General features: G+C 37.5%; 1 protein-coding gene across 2 annotated transcripts in view; it reads right to left on the reverse strand.

The window, feature by feature from the left end:
• The window catches only part of si:dkey-237i9.1 (SEC14-like protein 1), a 109,584-nt gene that overhangs the window by 15,409 nt on the left and 79,565 nt on the right, over nucleotides 1-14,610 (reverse strand). For both annotated transcript variants that reach the window (XM_026213988.1, XM_026213989.1), the window contains exon 6: nucleotides 358-604. In XM_026213988.1, the coding sequence (XP_026069773.1) occupies nucleotides 358-604 (247 nt within the window). The remainder of the gene's footprint in view (nucleotides 1-357; nucleotides 605-14,610) is intronic.

Below are 14,610 nucleotides of genomic sequence, written 5' to 3' on the forward strand. Positions count from 1 at the left end.
TTGCTTTTAATGTTAGACCTGTTATTGTTTAATGCTGTTATGTTTGACATTTAAAATAGTTTTTGTTATGACGTTAACATCATGTAAAACATTACATTGACTCTATTAGCAATGACTGCACTAATGCCAGTAACAAGTAACATCTTGTTAATTAAATATAAATTTAGCATACATTTATCATGTGCCACAGCTGTGAGTTTGAACTCAGTGTAGTTTGTTGGTTGAACATAATTTCATTAGAAGTTGTCATAACTCAAAAGAATTTATGCAAAATGTTGCGTTATTTTTTGTTTGAGGAAACGCATTATTTTTTTAGAGTGTAGAAAAGACCAGAGTGTTAACAGTGTTGGTACTAACCATCTGGACTGGCTACAAGGGCGTCGTTCAGGCTGCCAGGAGAACTGCTGCCCTCTTTACACACTTGAATCTCATTCAAGCACTCAGGAGGGGCTTCAATGGAGATTGTGGGAGTGATGGGCAATGCAGGAATAACAACTGGCACCACTGCCTTTGTGGGTGATGGTGGGCAAGGGCTCCACCGAGGTAGATAAGTTATACCTTCTTCTTCTAGCTCCCTTAAGTAGTATTCAATAATCTCCTTACCCTATAGAGAAATAAGAACACACTCACATTTCACTTCTTGTATTTGTATTTTTTTTTACATGGATTTAAATACACATGCATTACAGACTTGAAAAAAAGAAAACAGACTTTCTTTGAATTACAATGCACAAACCGTTTTTGCAATTTGGAGGAAAAAAAACACTATGTTTATATATATATATATATATATATATATATATATAAAAAGAGGTGGGCATAGATTAATTTTTTAAAACTAGATTAATCTCACTGTGATCTTGAAATTAATCTAGATTAATCTAGATTAAAATGTCTCATTCGAATTCTGCCGAAGGCATTCAGAATACGTGTTACCCAAATAAAATTGACAAACAGTAAGTCTTTGAGAAGGGGTTCATCAAGCTAGGTGGTGCGTTAGAAAAGGGGCTCATCTCCTGTTTCCAAAATGCATCACAAACTGCTTGAAAAAGCTGTAAACTGATTCCACATTGCACAAGGTGCAAACAACATTACTCCTGTTTCACAGCAATGTTTAAGTTTTTTTTTCAAGTTTGTAGGTGTCAAGGTACAGAAACCATATAATAGCACTGGATAGTCTTCAATGTAAAAATGAAATATACAATCAAACCTACATTTATTCAGACACCTTAAACATTTCTCACATTATTACAGTTTTGCTATATATATATATATATATATATATATATATATATATATATATATATATATATATATATATATCAAAAATATCTGGTTTCTGAATAATTTTTGGGTTGACTGTTAAAACTACAAAGAAATTCAGTCAAGAGCAGTGAGTGATTTTCATTTTCTTGGATTAACATTACAGCAGCCAGTCGCTAAATTAGGCGCGGTCACTTTAAGAGATGATGAACGCATCCAATAAAATACACATCCCATTTTTTTCCTTAACTGTTTACTTTCACTTAAGAAATAACTGACAGTTTTTTTCGAGCATAATTTCCAAGGTGGATATTTTGACATATTTTGTATGTATTTGTCAGCACAAGAGCAAAAATAAGCAAATTCGATGTTCTAGTGTTTTGAGACGCCTTTCTCTGCGCGAGCCCTGAACACCAGACCACCGTGGTGTTGAATTGGGCTCTTTCACATCTTTTTGTTTGTTCAAACTGCGATTTGCATTTGTTCGTTTGGGTGCAGGAGGAACTTCGAGGTGAACTTCGCAGAAGAGAGCTCGGTTCAGTGTCGCTACTCTGTCCAGCTTTTCCGCATCTAGTTTTTGGATGCTTTAATATTTAAATAGTTTAAATATATATATATATTAGTGGTGGGCCGTTATCGCCGTTAACGTGCTGCTTTAACGCGAGACTCTTATCGAGCGATAGTTGGGTTGGGTTCAAAGTTGGGTTGGGAGCTGGGTCTATACTAAGCAAGATATGATGACTTTCACCTTGATATTTTATATAACCGACTGGGTGAGGCCAGCCTAACGGATAGTGACACTGAACCGAGCTCTGTTCTGCGAAGTTCTCCTCGAAGTCCCTCCTGCACCGGAACGAACAAATACAAATCGCAGTTTGAAACAAACAACAAGATGTGAAAGAGCCCGATTCAGTACTCGCGGTGTTCTGGTGTTCAGGGCTCACACAGAGAAAGGCGTCTCGAGATGCTAAAAATAAGCGTTTTCAAGTGTTTTGATCAAAACACTTGAACATCGAATTTGCTTATTTTTGCTCAAGTGCCGACAAATACATACGAAATGTGTCAAAAATATCCACCTTGGAAATTATGCTTTAAAAAACAGTCAGTTATTTCTTAAGTGAAAGTAAACAGTTGAGGAAAAAAATGGGATGTGTATTATATTGGATGCGTTCATCGACTCTTAAAGTGACCGCGCCTAATTTAGCGACTGGCTGCTGTAATGTTAATCCAAGAAAATGAAAATGAAAATCACTCACTGCTCTTGACTACTTTGTAGTTTTAACAGTCAAACCAAAAATTATTCAGACACCAGATATATTTTTTGATATATATAGCAAAACTGTAATAATATGAGAAATGTTGAAGGTGTCTGAATAAATGTAGGTTTCATTGTATATTTCATTTTTACAATGAAGACTATCCAGTGCTTTTTACATTTAATTATTTAGTTTCTGTACCTTGACACCTACAAACAACAAATATGTATATACATATATAAATATATATATAGATGTGTGTGCGTGTATATATATATATATATATATATATATATACACACACACACACACACACATATATATATATATATATATATAGCTTCATCCTTTCCCGTAACAACGTTGAAAGCTCAGCCAAGATGAAGGAACAGCTGATCATAGTTGTATATGGATTGCAATTTTGAAATAAATTTAGTAGCAGAGCTACTGCAAGCGATTTTTAGAGCTGCAAATCCATTTATCCTTTGCTGAAATTTCCGCGTCTCATGGAGAGAGCACGTCATTGTTGCTTAGCAAAGGCAGACGCCTCATGAGCGCTTCTGCCCGAGCGCTTTGGAAAGGAGCAGAAAGATATGTGAATGGCCCCTCAGGCGCTCGCTCACTCAGTAGAGAACTTTTGAGAACTGTTGTAACGAAAGAAAAGTTGTTGGAGGTGACCGCTAAGTATGAGATCTGTTTAACCACCAAAGAAAAAAAGTTAAAGGAGTCTGTTGCACTAATTGTTAAAGCCGCTCTAGTTAAGTTAGATGTCTTTGTTCCTGATAAGCCTGTTGGTTTTGATGATGTTAGTGCTGCACAATCTTCAGTTATTGCTTCCACATTCTCTTTTGAGCAACGAAAAAAAACTAATGCTTTTAGAGATAAAGGCGAAATTGAATCGTGAAATTGAAATTCGCAAATTGGAGGTTGAGGCTTTGGAGTTTCAGTTAATTGGTGAGGGTAAAATGGACAGTACAAAGTGGTCTAACCAGTTCGGTCAGAAAAGGGTTGGATGTAGCCAATAATTTTAAGCTGATACCCAAATTTAGTGAAACTGATGTAGACACATTCTCCAGTTTGTTTGAACGTTTGGCAGATGTTATGAAATGGCCAGATTCTGAACAGTCTTTGATATTGCAGTGTGTGTTAACCGGAAAGGCACAAAAAGCTTATTCTTCTTTAAATGCTCGTGATAGTAAAAACTATCATAAGGTTAAAGAGGCTGTACTGAAAGCTTATGAGCCGGTTCCAGAGGCCTATCGGCAGAAATTTAGAAATATTCAAAAACCTGCAGAAAAGACGTATTGTGAATTTGTGATAGATTCAAAAATCCAGTTAGATCGCTGGTGTGCTGCTTCAGGTGTAACCAGTCGTGAAGATCTTCATGAGTTGTTCCTGTTAGAACAGTTTAAAAGCACTTTGTCTGAGCATGTTTCCATCTTTTTGACTGATCGAAATGTTACATCTCAGGGCTCCAAACAAAAAAATAGAGTAAGGAGCCATTGGCTCCTATAAGAAAAAAACTTAGGCGCCAAATGATTTTTTTAGGTGCCACAGAATAAACATGTTTTATGTGTTTTAAATTATTTATTTTACATTTTAACTTTTTAATCATACTGACATGTTTATGTCTCATCTTTTCTTGACTTTATCAGCATTTTAATCAATCTTGTAGATGACCTGGGAATGAAGGTTCACTTAAAGTGGGAGCTAAATGTCTTTTCCAACTTGAAATATACAGTCATGCGTTGTTTATTACACAAAATCTGTACCAATATCATGGACCATAAGCAACACTTGGCCCCTGAGTATAGTTTGGGGTCCTCCTCAATGCATCCTGTAAATGTTGTCATACTCTCTTAAAAATAAAGGTGCTTCATGATACCATAGAACCTTTTTTTCCTGTCTAAATTGTTTCATAAAGAACCTTTAACATTTGAAGACAATAACAGGTTATGAAAAGGACAGAAAGAGATTGTTCTTCAAAGAGCTTTTGACTGAATGGTTCTTTGTGGAACCAAAATTGTTCTGTGAAGAACCTTTTAAGCTCCTTTATTTTTAAGAGTGCATGTCTTTCACACTTTCAATCTGTTTTTCTTAATTAGTAAAATTAAATTTTATAGGAGGAGTTGAATCATGTAGACAACAGGTTAAGTAAAATTATTAAAATTCAATAGCTCATAAATATAGCAAAATGCTCCTCTTTATAGTTATTTTTCTAGCTGACTGATGATGGACACCAAAAGGCTACTGAGGTTAATATTACGTTGCAATGTTTACAAGCTTTACACGTTTTCTGCAGTTTGAAAGTGTTGTACTGTAGAATCTCTTATAAAAAAGCCTACCTTTTGATGTTAATTCATGTTCATTATGTACTCTAGTAGTAAAGAGCAAGGTATGATAGGTTAACGTGCTGCTTGAACTGAGGCACTACTCGCGATCGCGCATGCCGCATTAGGGACCGTTCACATGTCAAGTCTTTTGCGCGGTCATGTTCGTTATTTCAAATGTAGGCACGCGGTATGCGCGCGTGCTCATAATGGAAGCGACGCGCTCGTTTTTTCCCAGGCATGTCCACACCGCATCGAGTTAAAAACATCTCAACTTTTCAGAATCCTGCAAGCGTACCACAGGTCATGTGACAAGAACCATTTGGAATAATTTTAAAGCTGATACTCTGTAAATTAAAAAGTAACAAAGCACTAAGCTTTTTGCGATTACTGGACAGCAAGTGCACGTCAAATAATGAAGTTCATGCATTAACAGAACACAGCATGGACTAAGATCTTGTTAAGAAGAAGCCTTATGATTATAAACGAGAACTGTTAACGATATTGCCAATATCCACACGGATGACAGCTTTACCTTTTGTAGTTTTTTCAAGTTATGAACGAAATAGACGCTGTTTTTCTGCACTTTCTCTCCATCATATCTCTCTCTCGCGCGTTTATCAGGTGTGTGTCAGCGCTGCTGCACGGCAGATGAGGACTGTTTAAAACTCTTTTTCCCACTAAAACTTCAATGCGCATTCTCTCAATGCGCGAATATAACAAAAGATGTGAATGCAAAACAATCAGGAAAAAAGGCATTACATGCAATTTTTTAAGAGATAACATGTAAATAAATATGCCTAGTCGCCAGTGGCGACCTCAGCAAAAACTTCACTCGCATTTTAATATTTATGGTCGCAAATGCGACAGTTTTAGTCGCAGTTTGGAGCCCTGTATCTACAGAAGAGGCTGCCATTCTTACTGATGAGTATGTACTCACTCATAAATGTGAAGTCAAGAAAAGTAGGTTCAAGTTCAGTGATAGTCCAACAGAGAGTGTAACTGCTCAACATGCCTTGTCTGATAAGAGTGAGAGGAATTTTAAAAGTTAAGCTTATAAAAATGACCGGTGTGCTTATTGTCATTTAAAGGGACACTGGAAAATGGATTGTTTAGCACTTAAAGGAAAACTGATGCGTGTTCATCTGTTCAGACAGATAATAATTCTGACTGTTTTGATATTTTACAGAGTCTGAAGAAACCAGTGGTACCTTGCAATGTTTGATATGTTGGGTATGCTCCCTTCATTACAGAAGGCTGTGTGTCATTGCTAGGAAGTACTGAGAAGGTTCCTATTAAGATTCTCAGAGACACGGGTGCATCAGAATCATTCATTTTGTAAACTGTCCTTCCTTTTACTCAGGAGTCCAATACAGGAAGCTGATTCGCGGCATTGGATTGCAAACATTGTCTGTACCCCTACATAACATGTTTCTCCAATCTGATTTAGTAAATGGAGAAGTGGTGATGGGAGTCCATCCTTCATTACCAATGGAAAGAGTTTCAGTGATTTTGGGGAATAATCTGGTGGGTGACCGTGTATGGGGTGATGTTCCACCTCCACCTGTGGTTGCTACTTTTCCTGCTCCATTGGGTGACACTGATATCTCCCAGCAGTATCCAGATTTGTGTCTTGTACACTTACGCGTGCAATGCATAAACAATCAGCCGATGCAAAACTAAGTGATCTGAAGGATTTGTTTACCTCTAAGAGGGTAGTGCCTGGTCTCCTTGCTTTGCCTTCTATTCCCCATCAGGTCTGGGTGTCTGCTCAGAAAGAGGATTCATCTCTGAACTCACTGTTTGATGGTGCTTTATCTCTAGATGTAGCACAGAGTTCCGTTAATAGGTACTTCATTGAAAATGGGGTACTTTTGCAGAAGTGGACTTCTAGCACAGAGGGAGGTTTGACTGAACCAATTATACAGGTAGTTGTGTCTGTTTCTTTGCGAAATGCAGTGTTGGATTCTGCTCATGGCGGGGTGTCTGGTCATTAGGGCGTAAATAATACCTACCAACATTTGCTGCAGTATTTTTACTGGCCTCGTATTAAGAGTGATGTAAGGCAGCATATTAAGACTTGTTCGATCTGTCAGCTGACTGGAAAACCAAACCCTAAAATCTGTGCCTTTGTATGGAAGCATATGGGTAGCATTATTCAATTTGGGATGTAATGTGCAAAATGACAATGCAATATGTAAAATGGCAATGCATTTCTGTATTTACATTTACATTTTCCAATACATCTGTGCCACGTTTGGTGCAAAATGAAAATGAAAATTAAATTACATAATTTTAATTTGCCATTTACTACACCAGTTTTAATATGTAAAATGAATATTAATTTTAACGCTTTATAAGTTGCAAAATTAAAATTAAAATGTATAACAGAAATGATTAGATATGTCTAACATGTTAAAGCAAAAACTGTGGCAAAATGATCATTTAAATGCTATTTTTCTTAATTGCATTAACGCTCACAGTCAAGACACTTACGATTGCATTTTCATTCGGTGTCCCGCAATGAATGTAGCAAAACTCAATGTGCACATTGAAAATGCATTCCGAGCCGATCACGTGTCCCCGCCCTCGCGCCACGTCAATCATTGTGTGAACAAGGCGGGGCTTGTAGAAGGTCAGAGACTCAAATCTCAAGAAGAGGATTCAATCAAGTGAGACAACATGGACAAGACAGTTGGTCCGTGTATGTTTTAATCATTTCGGTTTATGGCTTCAATATTTCATCCGGATTTGTGGGCGGAGCTGAAACGCTGCTTTCATCTGATTGGTCGAATCGGATTTCATCTGACAGCCTTCAGCTGAAATGTCTGAAACTACACTCACTGTTAATTAGCATAATATTTGAATCAGATGTAGCTGGGCACATAATTCGTGCTGCTGAGACCTGCAAATTATTTCTAGGTTGTAGTATTGTATGAATATTGTCCCACTGATAAAAACAGTGCAAATAGTTCTGTCCCTTTGGATAACAGTAAAGTGGAAATAAATATAGTTAAATTTATGAAATAAAATTAAATAGGATTTTTTGGGAAGGTAAGTCTGGCCAGTTATACAAGCAACACGAGTCGGACGAGTCTAAAGATATGAGCTGAATTGGGTGAAACATTAAAGTTCTAGTCTGTGTCAATTACTCTCATAATAAATAATAATAATAATGTTACCTGTATTTTTCGGTATAAGTTGCATCAGTCCAAAAATACGTCATGACGAGGAAAAAAAACATATATAAGTCGCACTGGACTATATGTCACATTTATTCAAGACCAAGAGAAAACATTACCGTCTACAGCCGCGAGAGGGCGCTCTGGGGTAGGCTACAGGAGCACTGAGCAGCATAGAGCTAATTTTACTATTTTTATTTAGAAATGTAACTATATTCATTTTTACAATTATTTATTAATGTCACACACACACATACCTAGTGCCTTATGACTTAAAAGATGAGAGTGGTAAATGTTACAGACATGGAACTGCTCAGTCTATTATTGATTTTAATTTCCACTTTACTGTTATCCAAAGGGACAGAACTATTTGCACTGTATTTATCAGTGGGACAATATTCATACAATACTACAACCTAGAAATAATTTGCAGGTCTCAGCAGCACGAATTTGCCCAGCTACATCTGATTCAAATATTATGCTAATTAACAGTGAGCGTAGTTTCAGTCATTTCAGTGCTTCACTTGCACTGACTTTTATTCTGCCTGAAAGAATGACAAGACCGAGCTGAAGGCTGTCAGATGAAAACCGATCCGATTCGACCAATCAGATGAAAGCAGCATTTCAGCTCCGCCCACAAATCCGGATGAAATATTGAAGCCATAAACCGAAATGATCAAAACATACACGGACCAACTGTCTTGTCCATGTTGTCTCACTTGATTGAATCCTCTTCTTGAGATTTGAGTCTCTGACCTTCTACAAGCCCCGCCTTCACACAATGATTGACGTGGCGCGAGGGCGGGAACACGTGATCGGCTCGGAATGCATTTTCAATGTGCACATTGAGTTTTGCTACATTCATTGCGGGACACCGAATGAAAATGCAATCGTAAGTGTCTTGACTGTGAGCGTTAATGCAATTAAGAAAAATAGCATTTAAATGATCATTTTGCCACAGTTTTTGCTTTAACATGTTAGACATATCTAATCATTTCTGTTATACATTTTCATTTTAATTTTGCAACTTATAAAGCGTTAAAATTAATATTCATTTTACATTTTAAAACTGGTGTAGTAAATGGCAAATGAAAATTATGTAATTTAATTTTCATTTTCATTTTGCACCAAACGTTGCACAAATGTATTGGAAAATGTAAATGTAAATACAGAAATGCATTGCCATTTTACATATTGCATTGTCATTTTGCATATCACATCCCAAATTGAATAATGCTACCCATATGCTTCCATACCTTTGTATCCCATACCTGTTATGGAACAGCCTTTTCAACATCTTCTGGTGGATTGTGTTGGTCCTTTACCACCTTCAGTCTGGTAGCATTTACTTATTGACAGTGTGTCAGAGCACTCCTAGGCGCACTGATTTTCCTTTGTGTTCAATCACCACACGATCAGTTGTAAAAGCCTTGTCCCAGTTCATATCTATTTTTGGAATTCCAAAAGTTGTTCAGAGTGATCAGGGGACAAACTTTACATCTAACATGTTTCAAGAGGTTCTCCGGCAGCTTGGCATTAGACACAACAAATCCAGTGCGTACCATGCGGAAAGTGGGTGCCCTAGAACGTTTTCATCAGACGTTAAAATCTTTGTTGAGGGCATATTGCACTGAGTTAAAAGGTGATTGGGAGGAAGGTCTACCTTAGTTGTTGTTGGAGTCTGATTCAGAAAATCAACTCCTTAGCTGAATTTGTGAGTTGTTTGAGCATTTGTCTGATGCCAAACTCACAGTCAACCTGGAGTGTGAGTTTGCCCAGGGCGACTGTGACTTATCTGGGCAAGGTTGTCGGAATGGGCAAAGTGCGACCTGTACGTGCTAAAGTCATAGCGATTGACACATTTCATAGCCCTCAGACTAAACTTGAATTGATGAGATTTTTAGGAATGACTGGGTATTACAAAAGTTTTTGTCCGAACTTTTCTTCTGTTGTTGACCCACTTAGAGATTTGTTGCAAGCAAAGGCAAAATTTGAGTGGACTGCAAAATGTGAAAGGGCATTTGAGAATGTTAAGCGATTGCTCACATCGTCCCCTGTCCTGACGGCTCCTCGATTTTATAAACCATTCAAACTTCAGGGGGATACTAGTCAGGTTGGAGCGGGAGCTGTTCTGTTGCAGGCTGATGAGAGTGGTATAAATCGCCCTGTTAGCTATTTCTCATGAAAATTCAATTTGTATCAGACCAATTATTCTACCATCGAGAAAGAAGCGTTAGCATTGATTTGGTCCCTGCAACATTTTGAGGTGTATTTGTCTTGTGGGACTATGCCAACTGAGGTGTACACGGACCATAACCCAGCCTTATGCTTTGGATATTCGTCATGTGAAAGGCGTAGATAACATCTTAGCTGACGCTTTGTCCCGTGCCCCATGTGGTGGAGAATAAGTTTTTTGACTATTGCTACTTCTCTTCTCTTCCCGTTTGTTGTTTTTTAATTCCTTAATTTAGCTTTTTCCAGGTGCCGGGAGATTGCTGGTTTTGAAACTAAGAGATGGGTAGAGTTTGGGGAGTTGTAATAGTTAATGATTGATACTAACTTCACCCTAACTTTTTGTACAAATTTTTGGGGGTTGGAACTTGTATAAGGTAGAGTTTCTAATGAGAATCTCTCCCTTTTTAAGGGGGGAGGTGTTACGGCTCAATTTTGTTTTGGGTTTGTTCGGTTTTCTCTTTTTTTCCTTTAGGTTGCCAGTTAAGGATCCACACCTGTGTTGAATTTTGAAAGCAGTATTTAAGATGGCTATCCTTTGTGGGAAGGAGCTCTGACCCCTATCCTGCAGTTGTGCTCAGGAGCTGGACCTTCATATAGATTTTTTTCTTTATTGTTTGCTTATTTTTTGTCTAACATCTTTTTTCTTTATCATATAGCCCCTAGATGTAAAATAAATATTTTGTTTAATTTAATTTTGGTCTCTGATCCCTTTATTTTGTTACTTCCTTGAGCCGGAATGTAACAACAGCAAGGACAATAACTATAAAAAAATATATAGCTGCAAGCAGCAATAATGGGGTCAAGCACTCCACTGGCAAATTGAGGATATAAACATGGCATGGAGCATCACACCAAAGGCAACAATGAGCAATTACAGCAATTTTAAGATGGCTGTAATTTAAATGGCTGAAAAATCAAATATAGCTGCAAGCAGCAATTACGGGGCCGAGCACTCCAGTGGCAAATTTATGAACTAAGCATGGCATGGAGGACCACACCAAATGCAACAGTGAACAATTACAGCAATTTTGGGATGATTGTAATTGCAATGGCTGAAAACTCAAATACAACCACTAGCAATATGATTAAATGGCTTATCACTTTTGACCAAGAGGTGTCAAATCATTTTGGCATGTTCTGTGAGAGATGACAATGGCACACACAAAGTTTGGTGTCAATATGCCAAAGCATTGCAGCGATACAGGCTGAAGTGTGATTTTGGCATGATGCCTCAAATTCATTGCTGTGGTATGCGAAAACGGTTTTGTCTATTGACACAAAATCCATAACATTTTGTCAGCCCAGTCTGAAGATCGTCTGACTTGAATTTGGTGAAAATCGGACCGATGGTTGATGAGGAGTTTGAAAAAGTTGGTTTTCAACATAAATCAAAATGGCGGACCGGAAGTTCAGCTTATTCTGGCATATTTGGTATCTATGTTGTCGGCATAAGCTTCATTGTAATAGGCTAATGCAATAAAAAGTTATTAGCATTTTTATAAATGTAATTATTAATGGTTAATGAATGGTTTATTATTCTTGACCAATAGATGGTGCTGTTACTAAATTGATGTGGCATGGTCAAGTGTGAGGTGACAATGGCACAAACAAAGTTTGGTACAAATATGTCAAAGGGGTGCAGAGATACAGCCTCAGATGCATTTTGGCATCTTTCCAGCAAATTTGTTAATGCACTAAACGAGAACGGTTTCATATATTGACACGAAATTATAACTTTTGGCCAGTGGGGTCTGAAGATGATCATTGTCAAATTTGGTGAAAATTAGACTAACGATCTAGGAGGAGTTCGAAAAAGTAGGTTTCCAATATTAATCAAAATGGCGGACATGAAGTATGGCCAATATAAAAAAAATGGCTGACATGGGAAAATTGGATATCATTCATCATAAACATGAGTGCAACTTTGGACAAATGGTGGCGCTAGTGAGTTTGAGACTCCAAATTGGCTATGGTTAATGTTGGGACTGTCCTCTATCAGTGCGCCTAGTTTTACAACTTTCCCGCAATCGGTTCTATGGGCTGCCATAGGCTTGCGGCGGTAGAAGAAGAAGAAATATAGCTGCAAGCAGCGATGGCGGGCCCGAGCTGTCAATGCAACCGCCACCCCGGTGGCATCAGGAAAACTGTGCCCAGCGAGCAGATAGACAGTAACCCTCTAGCACAGGTGCGTCCAACTCTGTTAATGGCGATCGACTGTCCTGCAAAGTTTAGCTCCAACCCCAATCAAACACACCTGAAGCAAGACAGTTTTACATGTTGCCATGGCAACAATATTATAGCTATTAATATCCCCTCAAAAGTTTTGTATTGGCCTTGCTTTGAAATTATGATGAAGTTTCAAGCAAATCGAGTAAAAATTAGATGCTGAATTAAAATCATTTTGAAAAATTATACACTTCCTACTGCCAGTTGGTGGCACTATAACTTTGGCTCCTAAAAGTAACATATATGTGATCGGCATCATACAACCAACAAACCCCTGAAATTTGATAAAAAGCTGAAAATGTATGTGGATGCTATTAGCACTTCCTGTTTCTCATTTTTCGCCATGAATTCATCATCTCGCCACAGGCAAACCGTTTGAGATCAAAAATCCACTGCCAATTTTGCATCCCCAATATCTTATGATCATGTTCACCAAGTTTCAGTTCAAACAGTTAAAAGTCCTTGGAGGAGTATATCAAATTCCAGAGCATGCTTTTTTTAAACAGCCCTGAATAGCTGACTTCCTGTTGGGCGGAGCCTATAACATGATGTTCGGTTCAATGAGATCTAGAAGGGTGCTTTCACACTAGCACTTTTGGTGCACACCCGGGTTCGATTGATGTCAGAGTTCGGTTAGTTTGGATGACGTGAACGCTGTCTTCAGTACTTTGATGCGCACCTGCGAACCGTACCCGAGTGCGCTTAAAAACGGTGGTCTGGGGTAAGCTTCATGTGAACTCTGGTACGGTTCGCTGGTTATGTGAATGCAATCATACCAAATCGTGAACCGCGTTTAATGACAAATTATTTGATGAAAAGGTGTGTTTGTGTTTCACTCACTTTCCTGATGAGCGTGACTGACGCGCCGCAAGCAGAGAGCTGTAGATCTCATTTATGTTCGCCTTCAACATTCTTTAGAGCATTTTCAGATGAACTTACATTCATAAGACAGACGCAAGTGCCGTTTGGACCTAAGCTTTATAAACAAAACGAACAGTTCAAAAACATAATACATAAAAGTGCAGAGAGTAATATTATGCATTTGCTGTCTTCTCCTGCACTGTTGTTACCAAGCAACGGGGTAAACAGCTGCTGGCTTGATGATGCAAGAGAACCTTCGGACTCAAAAAGGGGGGTGGGGGAGCAACCGAACTCGAGTTCAGACCAGGCAAGTGAACCAAGTGTGAAACCACCCTAAGTGTATAGGCGCTGTAGAGACTCTGTATATATACATACTAATTAAAGCCTAGTTAAAAATATTTTAATACATCATTTATTAATACATTTTTTATTTACAGTTTTTTTTTTTTTAAGATTAGTTTATATACTGTGAAATAACATGAACATTCATTTTTTAATGATAGGATTAACATAAAAAAGATTAATAAATGATCTGAAAAATAGATTGTTCATTGTTAGTTCATGTTAGTTAATGAATTAACTAAGGTAAACCAAAGAGAGCTTATTATAAATTGTTGCCAAACACTTTTGATGATCTATAACCATTTTTAAAAACACTTTTAACAATTTATAAAAATTTCTGAAATGATTATATAAAACTATATCACCAGTTAAATTCATTAGCTTTTTAAAATACATATTATTTTAGATTTATAAAAATGCTTGTTTTCACTCAATATCCTGTTAATCTTGAGTACCTATAAGTAGTATTGCATCAATCAATCCAATCAATCACCTTTATTTATATAGCGCTTTAACCCTTTGAAGTCGATTAACGCATATATGCGTTTTGAGTCATTTTCTCCTGATAACCCCGAAAAGAACTTAAATTACACTCTCAGTTTTAATCGTACAGATAAGAGCAATACATCAATCGAACCTGTAAAGGGTCTACTTTTTTTTGGATACACACATAACAAAAAACCTTGGTGCACTTATAAAATAAACAAACAAGGTGCGCTGTCTGCAGCCTTTGTGCGCTGATCTTAATTTACAAACACATCATTAAAATGAACTGTAACTCCGTGAATACTCAACGAAGAGACATGAGAGAGATATCTATAGAAAGCCTGAAATGTCTACTTTTAAACTAAACAAGTGCTACCGAAAACAAATATTCTGAGATAAAGTAATCCATATGAAAACAACGCAATGTCT

The sequence above is a fragment of the Carassius auratus genome, chromosome 31 (genome assembly GCF_003368295.1).
Source record: "Carassius auratus strain Wakin chromosome 31, ASM336829v1, whole genome shotgun sequence".
Classification (NCBI taxonomy): Eukaryota; Metazoa; Chordata; class Actinopteri; order Cypriniformes; family Cyprinidae; genus Carassius; species Carassius auratus.